We start from the raw sequence: 16,426 nt of genomic DNA, 5'->3' as shown, positions 1-16,426 counted from the left end.
TTTCACTATTATAAAATTCCTAAATTTGTGTAGTGAGTTATAAATTATGAGATTATAATCCTTCTCGTTATGATTTCATGTTTGATATCTTGGTTTGGTCATCATGTAATGCTCATTAACAAATGTTGGACTCATGCAATGGATCACTGAAAGCAGACATTCAATATCTTACAGAGCTTATCCAAAGGTGTCCTGTTTCCTCAAGCATCTGTCCTCTGAGTAATTACAAAATTACTAAAATAACCACTCTGCTTAACTATTCAGACGTAGTGGTAGTGTACTGATAAAGTAATGTGGTCCAAAAACATCACTATTGACACACACACACACACACACACACACCATTTGTCTGCCAGGTTGTGAATTTTTGTGTGTTTTCAGGACTGGTTGATTTGTGTGATGATCAAGGCGGACTGAAACTGCTCTTTCTTTCTCAACACCATGAGTATGCGAACAGATTACTTCCTGCCAGATGCTTCTTCATTTCCTGCATTGTCAAACGTGAGCTTTTCCAAAAGTACTGACCAGAAATGGTCAAACTGATTAACTGGAACTTGAATTCATTTTCACAGATAATGTGACATGACAAGGTAACCATGACCTAAATCCAATTTCATTTCTCAGTATACGATATATACAGAACAGTATAGCCACATATCCGTCAACCATAAATAGATTTTTAAGATAGAGACATTTCTTTAAGAAAAAAATCTAATGGTTATATAGTTTTTCTCATCAGGAAGCCCAAAGGATGGGGCCTTTGTTTCCATCCTCCCATTGGTGGATAATCCAGACCATGATCTCCTCGGTAACTATTTACAACAGTTCAACGCACCATTTATTCAAAATCGTAGCCACTGGGTGTGTGTATGGTATTTTGCCTGTGTATTTGTATTTGAATTTCTTATCGCAATGTATTAATGTGTGTCTGTGCTTGCGTGTGGGTGTATGCCTATGCGTATGTGTGTGTGTGTTTCAGATAAATTGCAGTCTCATGCTACCAGACTAGAGAAGCGACGCCAGCAAGAGCTGTCTTCTCAGTTGGCCCACAGAGCCACAAAGATGCCCCCTGTGGCCCCGTCCACCCATTCTGTGAGTTTGTCTTTCTTTTGATGTTGGTATAGAACCTTGCTACTTTGTGATTGTTTGTTGGGACATAAACCTGATATACTGTTTCTGAGCACATATCTGTTTTATTTTTGCTCTTTAACTTGCTATAGTATGTTTGAGTCTGTTTGTTTTGTTGTTGTTACAGAACTGTGATATATTGTGATTGTGTAAATACCGGTTTCTTAGTGTATAGAACCCTGATATAATGTGTTTGTTTATTTGTTGGTATTGATGCATGCTGTATTGTGTAATGTCAAGCCGTACCTACATGTTAATATCAAAGGTTATCCTCATCCTCTCATATGCAGCAGACTAAAGGTCGGAGCCAAAAGCAGATCCACGCCCCTGAAACTCAGCGCCAAAAACGAAGAAAACCAAAGTGAGAACATATGGATCCTGTTTACCGCTGGTGTGACAGCAGGGCTGAGGTCTGTTCTCCTTTGGTATACCATTGCACCAGTATGATCCAACTTTGTATTAAGGTTATAAGCATACCTGCGCTTACCGAGGTCTGACATCAAATTGAAAACAATCCATGTAATCACTGCATTTCTTGTATCAAAGTTAATATCCCCTCCCTGATTGAAAAAGTTTGGACATTTTTTAAAATAATTTACATGACCTGAAAGGATTTACTTACAGGAAGGAGATACTATCCAAACATTTGTCTATATTACAATGTATAATGTATAGTGATGCACCTGGACAATATTTAAATATAGAGGTGTGTTCTAGTAAGATAAGAGTACATTTGTATAATTTATTCTTATTTGAATACCCTACATCTTCTCCCATCACAGATCTATTTAATGTAGTGTGGGAGAAGCAGCCTTCATAATTGACAATCTTTCGTGCATTAGAGTTACTTCTGTCTTAGTGTAGCCATTTTTCATAATTTGAGTGGATCTAGGCTCCTCTGTTGCCTACTCTACAACCGCTCCAGCTAACTGGTTAAGGTTACGGTTTAAAATAGACACTATATATAGACATTAAATATTAAATCCCAAATCATCGACACGTACTGTTAGTTATGCGTATTTAAACCCAATAAGAAGCAGCACACAATTTGACCTATTTTATTCTACTTCTGCCTTTGGCATAGCTTCCTGTTCAGATGGTATCAGTTATGTTCATTTACTAAGGCTATTCCACAAACATTATATCAACGATCATGCTTGCCAGTGCCGCAATATAACTGTTAATAAAAGCATCAACATGTACCAGATTAGCATAGAAGATAGATTAGCCTTTTTGTAATGCTGTCCTGTTTAATTTTTATTTTTTTATGTATATAAATAAGTGTGCTTATATTAGTTTAAAACATTGTCTGTGTGATAATATTTGGCCATTAATATTTTGTTTAGGCAAAGCAACATCGCAACATTTAGACCAAAATGTTTTGTAAAAGCAATACCTGATACCGTGTGATAGCAGTAGAAACACAAATTGTGTAGTTTGTTGTATCGATATCCATTCATAGCCAATTTTCCTATTTTATTAAAGTCAATATTTAACATTGCCCCTTTATGCCTTTTCAATCAAGAAAAAGTTAGCGTCTGCTTGCTTGATTATTCTAAATTGAACATAATGCTACCAAACCAGACATGAGACCTGAAATGGTCTCATAATTCTAATTCTAAAAATAATTGAATTATATTTATACGGTTACTTATTCTCTTAAGCAAAACCTGTATTAGGTAATTTCCTAATGTAAATATTGACAGTCCAACCATGTGAATATTGCTATATTCACATGGTTGCACTGTTGATACATCAGTAGAATTACATTAGATTAGCTAATTCCCTTACAAATAGTGGTTGATGTTAAAGACAAGTGGTGTATGTTTTAAACAAGTTAAGGGGAAATGAAGCCTGGTGTGAGGTAATCTTGACCAGTCCTGCTTGTCCGGACATGTCTGTATGTAAATCTAACAAAATATGGTTCTGGGAACTGGAATTGTGCAACTTTGATTATTACAGAGTTTCTATCAGTCATTACCTGTCTTATAAAGAGTGTTTGTATTATATCTTTCAATGGATGAGCAATGGGTGACAGTTGGGTGAATGTGATATTTAAACCTACAAAAATCTCCTTTACACAATGGTTTTATGGTGTGAAGAAGATTTTTTCATAGAAGTTATGAAATGTTTTGCAAACACAAATAACTGAATCAAAGAGGCGGATGGCTGCAAAATCCTAAAGGCTTTTCTGTGATCACAACCTTGTAATTCATTTCAACCATGCCTTTGCATGTAGCATGCATCCCCTCATCCCCTGAGTTCATACAACAAGATAGCAGGACAAGTTTAAGTACATTTAAGTTAAATTAGACGAGGGCCGTTTTGTCTGAGGTCAACATTCTGAGGTAGCCATAGTCATTTTCATTGCAGCAAGAAGTGTGCTGGACTACTGAAAAGTAACAACTAGCTAATAATAATAATAATAATCTTTATTTATACGGCGCTTTTCGAAACCGTTACAAAGTGCTTCACAGAAAAAAGAAAATAAGGCAAAACAACCAAACAAATAAATGTCTAATAACAATTGTAGCTAAGGGCAGAGGTTAAGTAAAGCGCAAACTCTATCCCGATTAAAGGGACAGTGGTAGACATCGCATGAAGGAGAGACAGACTGCGATCACTTTCTGGTGCCATATTTTAATCTTTAGCGACTTATGTTTTTTCACCAGAACTACCCCTGGTTCTTCTTTTCCACATTTGATCGATTTTCCACTGGCATCCATTAGTGTATTCACAATTCTGTCAACTGTATACTGGGCTCCAACTGCCTTTTAGTAGTTGCTTTTGATCAATATGACATCCTCTTTATGTCCCTATGATTCAGTTAATATTAGTCTGCTTTTGTAGACTACCACCTGAAATATATATATATGACTGACCTTCAAAAGGGGAACTAATCCTACTCTAAACCACTTGTCAACTTTCATAATAAGGCTATCCTTCAGAATCTCCCTAATCTGAAGCCTGTTGGCGACGGTGTTGACTTGCTTTGCTTCTGTAGTTCGGTCTGTTGTTTGCAGATGTTCATTAGCATTTAGATAACCCTCTGTCAAGTAGCTTCCGCCTCCTGTGCTCTGATTGGTCTTACTGCTACTGGAGCTGTCAAGTAGCTCCGCCTCCTGCATTGTGATTGGTCACACTGTTACTGGAGCTGTCACCACGGCTAGGAAGGTTTTCTGCTTTCTCCAGTAGATGCCCAGACAAGTTCTCAACGAAAGGGCAACTGTCTTTTGTTAGCCTGCTTGGGAGAGTCCAAGAAAGACAGAGCCGCATCCATGAACTAGAACACTTTTTGGAAAATGATCATCTGTGCGAATAAAATGGAGTACCCCCTCAGAAGCCAGGGCCAGCGAGTTCAAAAACAGGTACACTTGCCCGAGTTAAATGACTTCAACATAATGGTGCTAGTAGTAGCTAAGGCTAGTCGCTACAATAGAGGTCTATACTGGCGTTCATTCATTTACTTTGGCAAATGTTTCCTTTGCACTACAATACCATCATCTAAGCCTTTTCGTTGACGTGGGCTATTGTTTTCGTTGTCTAATAAAATATGAAAAAGGGACGATCCCCTTTGTTTTAACTTTTAAATATAATGCTAGCTACCAGGGTTTGCAGTAGCAAGTGAACAAGCCTAGCCTCCAGAAACTTTTCACCTATCCATCCTCACTTAGCTTACGGGTTATCGGACTTATTATTCTATCCAACATTTCTTTTCAATATACCAGAGAAATAGATCAATTGTAATTGTGTACGGCAGCAAAAATGCCTAGAAAATCCAATGTTTGCAAATTACTCAAGTGATTTTGTCATTCGAGTCCAAATCGGTACAAGCAACATTTAAATCATGTATGAATTCTGCCAGGTTTGATCTGGCAGTATATCTTCACTTGCAGTCTCACTGAAATGCAGTTTATCTGCATTTGCGGTTTTCTAACCGATAAGTCATCAGTCTTTGAATCAGCACACTTGTGCATGGTTCAATGATGTTTTGCATCAAAATAAATTGTGCATATTTTTTATTGTTTCTCTGATAACTAATGTGTATGTTGTTAGAATACAACTGGTAGGAATCTATTATTCACAGTGAATGTTACATTCTCAATGCTTAAACACAATAAGTAATGACATCATCCTTAGATTTGAACAGGGAAAGAAAAGTCTATCATGTAACATAACTACGAATTAATGCGGGTTTTCCTGGCTAGATGATATTCCTCTGGGATATTTATGACCAAGAGCTAACATACCTAATGGAGAGGCAAACGTTCGATGCATCCCTTCACCATTTCCTTCTATCTAAAAGATTCTATTGTGCTGTTATGTTGGGTGCATTGGACTGCCAATCAAACTTGTTTTTCTCTTCGGCAGTGCTATGTTTTTTGCAATAGACAGGGGGCGCCGTTCCAAGTGCAATCAAAGGCATGTTTGCTGCAGCTTAGAATCTAGAAATTGATCAACAAGAAAAATAATTTGAAAAGCCATGCATTCAAATACTGTCCAATGTCTTGATTGCATGCCTTTATCTGATTAGCATAGACCATATAACATGGATTATTGCATAAGGCTGGCCTACACGTGACAGTCAGGCTAAAATGGAGCATTTGTCCAGGTGCAAAATGAATATCACTGAGCAGGACCTTTTTAACATAATCTGCATGGAGAAACATGTGTACTGTTCATTTCCACAAACCCTACCTCACTTACAAAAAAATATGAATTTAGCATTCCTCTGGTGGAACAACCCATACAAAGTCCAATGTGCGTATATCTCAATATGGCCCTTTTTCTTCCTGCTCGGCCTGCTTTGTGTGCGATTCATGCATGCATGTGGATTTGCCTCGGTAGCTGGATCATGTTAGCCATTGCGACTTGTTTGTCTTGGTAGTGTCTGTTGTCCTACCCAGAAGCCATAAGCCCTCCCCCGTTTCTCTTTTGGATAGGAGGAAAAGGACGGGAGGGTGGTTATGGAGGTCTGGATTCTGCAGCGGGTTGTTTTGCGTTGGTCTCTCTTAGTTTGGTTTACGGGGCCCAGAAAGAGCAGGCCATGCTAAAGACGGATGCAATGGTTCAGACTACAGCCGCTAGGTTTCAGGCACATGATAAGCCCACTTCAGGCTCATTCGGAATGCAGATTGAATATCCTTGCTTTTATCTGCAGCCCACCAAAGCCTCCCCCTCCCCACCACCAGCTCCGCCTGCCTGCAGCCCCTGACACACCCCCTTCCAGCCCCTTACTCCCTCCACTCCCCCTCCCCTCACAGCTGACACATTCACCCTTGAAAGACTACTGGCATCATTTTTCCATTCTTTGTTCTCTATTTTGGATCGTAGTACTGTAGTGTGGGTATCTTATCAGTTTTGGGTGTGCACATGCACGTTAACAAAGCCCAGTTTTCACTTGTCCATACCACCCGCTCAGTAAAGCCTCTTTTTGTTGTTCTGTTTATTTTCCTAGATCTAAATACAAATGACCTTGTTGGTCTGTGTATGCCTTGTTTTGAATCTCAAATGATGCCACCTAGGAAACTCAAGTCCTCAGCCAGAGTTTTATGTTTTATTTGAAATAATTTCCAACCTGTACACAATAACGTATGTGTCCATTGGTCTCCCTATGACTCATGATAGCTGTATGCTAAAGGGACTATTTGCACATGCAGTACAAAGGAGTATTGTCCTGAAAAGACACCTGTGCAAGGTGGTGTCGTGGCTATTGATTGTATGTTGTTTTAGAAAGTGGTGTTGATTGGCTACCAGCCACCGGGACCTTGTGGCCAGATGCCCTGAAGGCTGCTTTAAGCAACTTGCCGTCTGTGTTGATTGGAGGCTGCTTACTCTGTCTCAGCCGCACTCTGGCAACACCTAGGATATCTAGTCTGGGGGCATACCAACTATTTCGGACAGGGCGGGGGTGGGGCTGTGGTCAGATACATGAGTCTGTTTATGTTGCTGCATTATATCACTCTGCTGTGGTTTTTGTTTTTTGTTCTTCCCTTTTTGGGCATGATTAAAACACTATTTTTTTCTGGCTTAACGGACTGCAATCGTAAAATCAATCCTTTTTTCATTTAGGTTGTTCATTGTCGATGATGGTTTAAAAGTATTTTGAATCATCTTTGGAGGAAGTAGGCAAATGCATGGATCTGTGATATTGATTTGCATGACCCATCCAGTGTGACGCATATGTGAGCTGTTATGTTGAATTGTCAGCAGATTTTTAAGACTGGGAGATGGTGTCATTTCCTGGGGCAGGGCTGCTGCATCTCACTGTAGTTCCTGTTTCAATTCTGGATTTTAACATCAGTTCTCGTGTCTAGACAATCCCCTGTGTGCTGAATTTGGCTTGCACGCTACAGGGAACTTTTTTTTCTTCCCCAACCAACTGTAGGTTCCAACAGTACTGTTGTTACCTGCGCTTTACTCCTAACAATATGCATTAGTAAAATGGTTAGTGTTGGGCTTGAATATGATTTTTTGTTGCTGAGTAACATGACAGCTGATTCGGAATCTGTCAAAGACAGCTGAATCTGTGGATGACTGTCAGACCAGCGTGGAATATGTTGAGTTGGACTCACCACACAACATCACCTTCCCTAGGCTGTAGGTCTGGCTCAATAGCACTGTAGAGATTGGAACCTCAGGGGATCTTCCCAAGGAATAAAATTAGTTTTAGCCAAGCTAACTTGTTCTTCTTATCCTAGATATCTTTGTTATATACGGGGAATGGGTTAACCTAGCAATTGTAAGTGCTTGTCACTTGTTTCTATGAACATCTTTACTCTAACAACCGATATATTGTTGTTTCTCTTTCTTCTGACAAATGTACTCCTTATAATTCGCTTTGGATAAAAGCGTCCGCTGAATTCCCTAAATGTAAATGTTATTGGCAGGCTTTGGCATCTCTACAAATTTCACTTTAATTAGTTATCTTTCATTTCACTATCGAAAATAAAATTGTAAGACAGCTAGGCTAACCGCAGTTACTATTTGCGTGAAGGGGTGTACACACCTGTGTGCTATAGGCCCTATCCGGAGCATTTGCCATGCTTGGGGGGGGGGGGAGAAAGTGGGTCACTCAAATACAGAGCCTCCCCTCACTCACACACACATGCATGCCCACCAAGTTGTTTTAGTTACCCTTGGAATGGAATGACATTTTGAGCCACAAGTAGGGCAATGGTCGCGTTTGTTTGTACATGATTCTGTTCTGGGTATCACCTCGGTTTGGTGGTGGACCCTGCGGCTCGTCCAGCGTGAGGGTCTGGATCTGCCATGGCCACAAGGGACGACATACCACATGGAAGCTAAGTCGGGCCGAGCGAGTAAACATGGCACTGGATGCCTCGTTGCTCCTCAGAGAGGGCTCTATAACCCCCTCGTATTGCCTTTTCATGCCAGCAAAATATGGATGTCCCTCTGGGACATAAAGGACCCCTGTTTGTAATGAGAGGCAGTTTAATAAACCTAGATAGCAGTGTGCGCGGCCAACAGAGAGAGAAGCCTTGCCAGCAGCTCAGAGGGTCCAAGCGACGGTCATCAGCTCAACGTCCAAGGGGCCCCGTCCTGGACGCTCAGGTTTCACTTAAAGGGAAACCTGGTTCCTGGTTCCGGGGCCCCTTGTTGGCCACGGCTGTTTTCTGCTGTCGCTCCCCAGCTCCTCCTCCAGGGCCTCTGTGTGCCGGAGTGAGAAGAAGAAGGCTAATAAATGGCTGTGTCTATGAGGGCAGACGGGCTTCCCTCTCTGCATAGGTCTCTGTTTCCCTTGGCCCCAGGCTCCTCGGAGGGCCCCTGCTGCCTCTCCTCTTGTTGGCCTGCCTCTCTCCCTCTTCGGGGCCTCCTCCTTTGCTTCCTCTCCTCCTTTCTGTTCTGTTTCTCTCCGCTGCACGGTTCCCCTCTGCATGTAAATCCCCTTCTCAAATGAGGAACCTGTTTGTTGCCATCGGTTTTGTCGCCGCGCGGTGTTATTTCAGTGCCAGCGATCGATCACTTCAGTTCTTTATTTTTTCATATTTTCGTAGCATAAAATGTTTGGCAACCCCCTACTAGAAGTTCCCAGCCCTGCTGCATACAGAAAGCAGCACAAAAAGCAATCAAAATTCCCCCAATTCTGTGTTTTTTGCTTGGGGAGAAAGAAATGTGAATGTATATTTTCTTGCGCCACCGCTATACACAGAGAAATTTCTCTCTCCTGTCTGCATATCTGCTTGTTGATCACAAGTGTTTCAATGATAATGGGACTTACACTTGAGTCAACTTTCGCAGTTGGCTGTATTGTTCACAGACCAGCAAATCCATTGTGTGTGTGTGTCTGTTACGCTTACAGGTCCTCCCCGCCACAAGGGGGAACTAGTGAGTAACTTTGAGTTCAGTGGCAAACGCTGTAACTTATTGGTTATGACGACTGCAGTATGTAGCTTCAGTAACTGGACATTTTATAAACATTTTACTACATGGGAAGGTTAAAACCAAGAGTGGATTTTAATTGCAACAACAATGTGGATGCTCCTTAAAGGGCAACCCTGGTAAATACTTCCCATGCTAGTCAGTCCGTGCTGCACCCAGTGTGAGTCGGGGCCGGGGTGCCAGGCAGGACCCCCTGCGGAGGCCCGTGTCCCCCCCCGCTGGGTAATAGGATCATGTGAGACATTCCTTCCAGCTCCACTCCCTCCTCTCCCTCCGCGTATCAAACACCCCCTCTCAACGGTTGAGTTGAAGACGCGAGAGACCCCTCTGGCCAGTGCAGACCGTCTGCACCGGAGTCAATGGGGGCGTTTTGAGGAGGGGACGTGCACAGTATTGAATCGGGGCTGAACTTTAGACACATGGTGTCAAATGGCTTCCATAGTTCATGGGTGCCAACGCGTGGAATGAACTAAGGTGGGTTTCCCCTGCGGACACCACAAGATTCTCCTGAATCTTTTCAGGCCTTGCTCTGTTATTAATATTGGCAAGTCCACAGTGTGTGCGTGGGTGGCTGGCTCCGGGCCAAACCGGGGCAGAGCTTGGGAGGTTTAGGCTGGCTTCACGAGGCTAGATCTTTTGTGACGTTTTAAAAAAAAAAACAACATTGTGTTTCTATGGGGTTCAACAGTGCAATGCATTCAAGACTTATCCTCCACCGACTTCTATGTTGATGACCGACCCTCCTCTCTCTGTCTCTCTCTCCTGGGCCCCTCAGGTGATGGTGAACACAGAGAAGGAGCGGGCTTCGCTGCTGTTCATGCAGGCTCTGATCAGCAGGGGCAGCGTGGACGCCGTGTCCCACCACATGGCCTCGCACCCGCAGTACCTGGAGAGCTTCCTGCGCTCGCAGCACTACATCCTGCACATGGACGGCCCGCTGCCGCTGCCCTGCCGCCACTACATCGCCATCATGGTGGGTGGAGCTTATGCACGCTCACACGGGGGGGGGGGGGGGGGGGATGTAGTCGTCCATGTTATGGCGTTGGGGGGGGGGGGGGGAAACTGCGTTGAGTGTTTTCATTTCGAACTGGTTTTAGAATTAGAAGTTATTTTTATTTTTTTCTGCCGTATGACTAGAATATTTCTATTATTCTATATGTACAGTATAGAGTCACCGATACAGAGTCCATCACGTCTGTCAATCACACATTTGTGTTTTTTGCTGTCGTTTCAAAAATCCAATGGCATCGATGATGATGGTCCAATTAGAATGAGGTTGTGATGTCATTAATTTCGTCCAGATTGTAATGGACTGTTAAAAGGGGCGCACCAGGCAACATTTCAACAACGACTTAATCAACTGCTCAGGGTTCCCGGCGCTGTTGTATGAACACGGGGCCTCTGCAGACCTCTTAACGTGCTATCGGTCCATATGTGTCTGTCCTAACACCCCCCCCTGACCGGGTTCTCTCTCCGTGGCAGGCGGCGGCACGGCACCACTGCAGCTACCTGGTGTCCCTCCACTCCGCCCACTTCCTGCGGGTGGGCGGGGACCCGGTCTGGCTGCAGGGCCTCGAGGCGGCGCCCCCCCAACTCCGACTGCTGGACCACATCAACAAGGTGCTGGCCCACCAGCCCTGGCTCGTCGCCTGCTCACACATCCAGGTACGCCCGCCCCCCCCCCCCCCCCCCGCCCCCCAATATGTCCATATTGGTCCTCTCGTCTCAATATTTGTTCAGTGAACTTGTACAGTGATGCAGGAATATTGCTAATACTGGCTTTAAACAATACATCTTTACTAGCTAGTCCTTATTCTGGAATCAACCTGGCAACATGTGGGTTCCTCAGTAGTGCGACCTATAGACCAGAGTCTGTAGGTACTTGGTACAGTGAGCAGACACACCGACCGAGAGACCCCTCCGGGCTCAGTGTCCAGGTGTTGACCGCGGCCCCCCCCCCCCTCTGCTGCCCTCTCAGACCCTGCTGAAGACGGGCGAGCAGTGCTGGTCCCTGGCTGAGCTGGTGCAGGCCGTGGTGCTGCTGGCCCACTGCCACTCCCTCTGCAGCTTCGTGTTCGGCTCGGGCACCGACGGCGTGTGCGACCTCTCCCCGCTGCCCAAGTCCCCCAACGGCACCCCGCCGGCCTCCTGCCCCTGTGACGTCGCCAACGGCAACGCCAACGTGCCCGACGTCACACAGCGACGGGTAACCCCCACTTTTCTTCACGCAGCCGGGGGCGCCGTATTCGTCCACGGTGGCCTTCTGGATTGAGAGCTGGAAGCGTTGTTGTCAAAGTGAATGAGTGGGTTGACTTAAAACAGGAAGGTTGCTAGTTCGACCGCCAGCTCCTCCTAGCTGAGTGTCCAGGGGTCCATGAGCAAGACACCTAGCCCTAACTGCTCCCGGCGAGCTGGCTGTCGCCTTGCATGGTTGACTCCGCCGTCCGTGTGTGAATGTGTGTAGTATGAACCGTTGTCGCTTGGATAAAAGCGGCTAAATGCCTGCAATGTAAATGTAAATTAATTGAGTCCAGCTACTTCATCTCTCAGTTCGTAAACTCTGTTTAGAAATTAGACATAAGAATGATTGGGAAGATGGTTAAAGAGGAAAGACTGGTGCAGAACAAGGTTTTATTTTGTGTGCATTTTACTGAATATCTCTTCCTCTTTCTGCATCTCTCTCTCTCGCTCTCCAAACCCCAGGCCCTGGACTCAAGCTGTGAGATGTTGTTTTTAAAGGAGAGGATTCAGAAGTCTCAGGAGGAGAGGGAGAAACGAGAGGAGCGCCTCCTGCATGCACAAACAATCCAACAAACAGGTACATACACTCTCTATCTCTCTCCTCTCTCCCTGTGTCTCTCTCCTCTCTCCCATCTCTCTATCTCTCTGAAACTGGCATGCACACATCCAGAAATTGTCCCTTTTCAAGGAACCCCTTGAAAAACGATATGGGACATCTCAAGGGGTTTTATCCTGAAATTAAAACTTTCAATAGCAAACATAATATAAACACATCCATCTATAAATTATAAATACATATGTATGTACCATCAAACACGTCCCCAGATGCATTTCAGACCAAGACATGTATACACACGCACAGACAGACAGACAGACAGACAGACAGACACCCGACGCCGGGGAACTATGCATGCATTCCGCTCGGCTATCTCCGACACACACCGGTCAGGCCCCCCCCCAGGGACCTCGATGTAGGTCAGCCTTGAGGGGTGTCTTCACCGTCCCTGTCCTCGGCCCGTGTGTCTGTAGAGCTGGAGGAGGAGGAGGAGGTGGCGGTGTACCTGGCGGAGCCCTCGCGCTTCATCAGCGACCCCGACTTCTGCTACCAGGAGTTCACCCGGCGAGACGAGGACCACTTCCAGGTGTTCAGAGTCCAGGTGAGGACGTACAGACGCGAGGACGTAGGGACAGGGGGGACGTAAGCACGTGGGCTGGTGGCCGCCGGCCAGGCAGCTGCTGTTGTCAGTATGTGTGTGTTTGTGTGTGTGTGTGTGTGTGTGTGTGTCTATGTATGGGTCGGGTGTCATATGTCCACCCATCCAAGTCCCCCCCTTCCTCCTCCTACTCCCAGAATGATTCAACCCTAAGCAGTGTTTTTTTACGGTGGCTTAAAGGCGTCATCACACAGGCTCCGTCATTTGGGCGGATCTCATTAGTTAAATTCTTAATCTTTTAAGATACAGCCTGTTCCTAATGAGCCCAGTGCAGTGCTCTGGTTGGGTATTACCCCTACTCTGTGTTGGTGAACGGTGTCTCTGGGACGATGGCCCTAACGCTGTGGGGTTGTCCCCGCCCCCTGCAGGACTACTCGTGGGAGGACCACGGCTTCTCATTGGTCAACCGGTTGTACTCGGACATCGGCCACCTGCTGGACGACCGGTTCCGCAGCGTGGCGGCCCTCCCCTCCTCTCACAGCCCCGACCTGAAGCGAGCCATCTGGAACCACATCCACTGCGTCCTGGGCATACGGTGAGGGCCGCGCCGCCGCCACACTCAGTGACCAATGTAGTCCTCATCACTGCTGGCTATTTATGTAGTAGGGACGAAACGAGACTTACGGAATACAGATGCATGTCATTATGGTGCGAGAAGGGGTTTAGGCGTCTGGCAAAAGGTAAACGCTGAGATATGATCCCACGTCGCCGCAACACAGTGACTACTCCGACACAGTCGTGAACCTGTTTTGGTTCTAAACCCCCTAGCGTTGCGTTAATGTGGGACCATAACTAAGCCTTTAGGCTATGGACATTGAACATTGGGAAAAGACCTCTGTACCTTTTGGCTGGGAGTCGGAACGCCCAGACGCACTCACTGTGAATTTTTATTCCTCTTTGAGGCATGCATCAGCCAATCGTATTCCTCAGTCTAATTGTGTGTGTGTGTGTGTGTGTGTGTGTGTGTGTGTGTGTGTGTGTGTGTGTGTGTGTGTGTGTGTGTGTGTGTGTGTGTCCCAGGTATGACGACTATGACTACGGGGAGGTGAACCAGCTGCTGGAGAGCGACATGCAGCTGTACATCAAGGCGGTGGCCTGTTTCCCCGACGACACCAAGGACCCCGTGTGCCCCCTGCCCTGGGCGCCCCTCAAACCCTCTGAACGAGTAAGCGCCCCCGCCGCCCGTCACACACGAATAGCTCTACAAGAGGGATCACTGTCCGATTGACAACAATAACGCTGAGGATGGCGCTAAATAGTAACATAATAATAGTGGTGGTAGTTCTGGTCCATCTCTGGTCCCCATATCCATGTTCACTATAATGGGTGTCATAATGGTGATAATAATAGTAACATTCTGGTCCATCTCTGATCCTCAGATACAAGTTCACTATAATGTGTATAATAATAGTGATAATAACAGTTTTCTGGTTGTGTCCCTGATCCTCAGATCCATGTTCACTATAATGGGTATCATAATGGTGATAATAACAGTTTTCTGGTTGTGTCCCTGATCCTCAGATACATGTGAACCTGCTCATCATGGAGGCCCGGCTGCAGGCGGAGCTCCTCTACGCACTGAGAGCCATCACTCAGTACATGATCGCCTAAGAGCACTCCGGCAGGCGGGGAGTCGAACCGGCCACACTGCGCAGAGAGACGTGGAGACTAGAGCCTTGGAGGAACGGAGGAAGGAGACGGCGGTCATGGAGGTCTCGAAGAGAACGTCAGGGGGTGTAGGGGCAGAGGGAAAGGATACTGAAGTATGTGAAGTCACTGTCCCCCGTGGACTGGGCGGTCCTTCGGGGCCCTGCAGTTTAAATGCTGTTTTTAAAAAATAGCAGGGAAGCTCCACGGCGTCCACTTTTTGCCAAAGCAAAGCGGAACATTGTTCTTAAGCCGCCCGCCCCCTCTCACTCCTCCCCAACGATGGGTACGGGATGTCCCATAGAGGACAGTCGGCTGTGGACCGCGTCAAACTCCCTCGTTTTCAAATGTCTCCGTTCTCAGAAAAAAAAAAAAAAAAAAAGGTTATGTGCAATTATAATGGATGGTAGTTTTAATTTTTACTCATATCTTCGTGTTCGAAACTTTGTGAAAGCGAAAAAGCGAAGTGTGATTAATTATATTTATAGCAATGGCCGATAGCCTCTTGTCTTTGGTTATCAACCCTTTTTTATGAACATTTTTCTTTTTTTTTCAAATGGAAAAAAAATAACTAAGCAAAAATGTCCACAACTTTCTGTATGAATCGATGAATGTCCAGAGACCTGGTTGGTTATGTTGACAATCCATGCCAGGGTCGCAGGTGGTACACAAAGGGTATATCCATACCCTTTTTTTTCGGCGACACAAATACTGGCCAGGAACAAATGCCAAAAGTGACACTGGTGAATGATATCACTTCACTATAGTTTCTTTAAATAAGCACTTTTTTAACTTTATATATTTATGATGAAATGAAACTGTAGAAACTACCCCCCTGGCTTGCGGTTTTCACAGCCATTCACTGTAAGATAATTGGTCGATTTTATCCTTCAAAAACAACTTGCAGTTCTCGTTCTGATTTATTAAACCACCAACTAAGCCCAGTTCAACCACTCGGCTGTTTTACACGGTACTGCACAATTTTACAGTACTATTTTCAAACGGAGAAGATTCCCTCTGTGGTATTGAGATGAATAAGATGAGCTATTAGAGTCTGTTGTAATGAAGTCACACTTGGGCAGTTTTGAAATGAAGGAGTATTTTGTCTCCATAGTGTTAAAAAGAAACTGCAACTCAACATCGAGTAAATCTCCGGTCATCACTGAATATACTTCTGTTAGAAAATAAAACATCTGCGTTGGTTACTACTAATTGACAACTTTTAAGCTGACAGCTATTGCAGACTTTGTATTTGGTGAGCTGTTTTTTATGAACAGTTTCTAATCAAATAATTCTCTACTTTTTTCCAAGCAGACTATGTGCAAACTAAAACTCAAAGTATTCTCATTGTTTTGTAGTTTTTCTTCTTTTTTTTCTTTTTTTTTTTTACAAATGTTGGAGTGACATACATGTTGGAATAGGATTGTTCTATTCTTTCCGGGTTTGCTGCTAAATCCTGCTTGTTTTGCTGAATCCTCACCTAGCATATCGAGAAATGCCAACGCGCTGCAACCTAGGTGCCTTCAGGCTAATCTGAAGTGGTGAGCGACAGAAGGATTTTGACCGCTTCAGGGGCCGGGCTTTTTCATCATACAACTGCCATCGCTGGTGGTTTACAAGGTACTGGAGCCACCACCTGGCACTACTGGTGGCACTGTCTTGATGGGAACTGCTTCCAAGAACCATAGACCTTGATGAATGTTGGAGGATGCCTTTTCCTAACATTGTTAAGACGGTATACACACGTTTGTGACAGACACTTACAATCTCCCAGTGACACAAAGAGCCTACGA

At 44.8% G+C, this 16,426-nt stretch overlaps 1 protein-coding gene across 2 annotated transcripts; it reads left to right on the top strand.

Moving 5' to 3' along the window:
• The first annotated feature begins 986 nt into the window (after positions 1 to 986).
• On the top strand, positions 987 to 16,345 carry sesn4 (sestrin 4). Of its 2 annotated transcripts, XM_079745107.1 has the most exons (10): positions 987 to 1,092; positions 1,419 to 1,538; positions 10,307 to 10,504; positions 11,014 to 11,196; positions 11,510 to 11,737; positions 12,235 to 12,349; positions 12,802 to 12,929; positions 13,355 to 13,521; positions 14,007 to 14,151; positions 14,508 to 16,345. In XM_079745107.1, the coding sequence occupies exons 2-10, from the start codon at positions 1,500 to 1,502 to the stop codon at positions 14,595 to 14,597; spliced, it is 1,293 nt and encodes a 430-aa protein (XP_079601233.1). In that variant the 5' UTR covers positions 987 to 1,092; positions 1,419 to 1,499; the 3' UTR covers positions 14,598 to 16,345. The 2 variants fall into 2 exon arrangements, with proteins under 2 accessions (XP_079601233.1, XP_079601232.1); XM_079745106.1 differs by lacking the exons at positions 987 to 1,092; positions 1,419 to 1,538 and adding an exon at positions 4,345 to 4,496.
• The last annotated feature ends 81 nt before the right edge of the window (positions 16,346 to 16,426 follow it).

Source organism: Pollachius pollachius (genome assembly GCF_949987615.1).
Source record: "Pollachius pollachius genome assembly, chromosome: 10".
Lineage (NCBI taxonomy): Eukaryota > Metazoa > Chordata > Actinopteri > Gadiformes > Gadidae > Pollachius > Pollachius pollachius.
The sequence above is the reverse complement of the archived record's forward strand: the minus strand, read 5'-3'. Positions and strand labels throughout refer to the sequence as shown.

Bases quoted from the DNA above. Each gene is read 5' to 3' on its own strand.
- sesn4 (XM_079745106.1), top strand. From the start codon at position 4,431: ATGATCATCTGTGCGAATAAAATGGAGTACCCCCTCAGAAGCCAGGGC. The intron at 10,505-11,013 runs GTGGGTGGAGCT...TCTCCGTGGCAG, and splicing joins GCCACTACATCGCCATCATG to GCGGCGGCACGGCACCACTG. The intron at 11,738-12,234 runs GTAACCCCCACT...TCCAAACCCCAG, and splicing joins CCGACGTCACACAGCGACGG to GCCCTGGACTCAAGCTGTGA.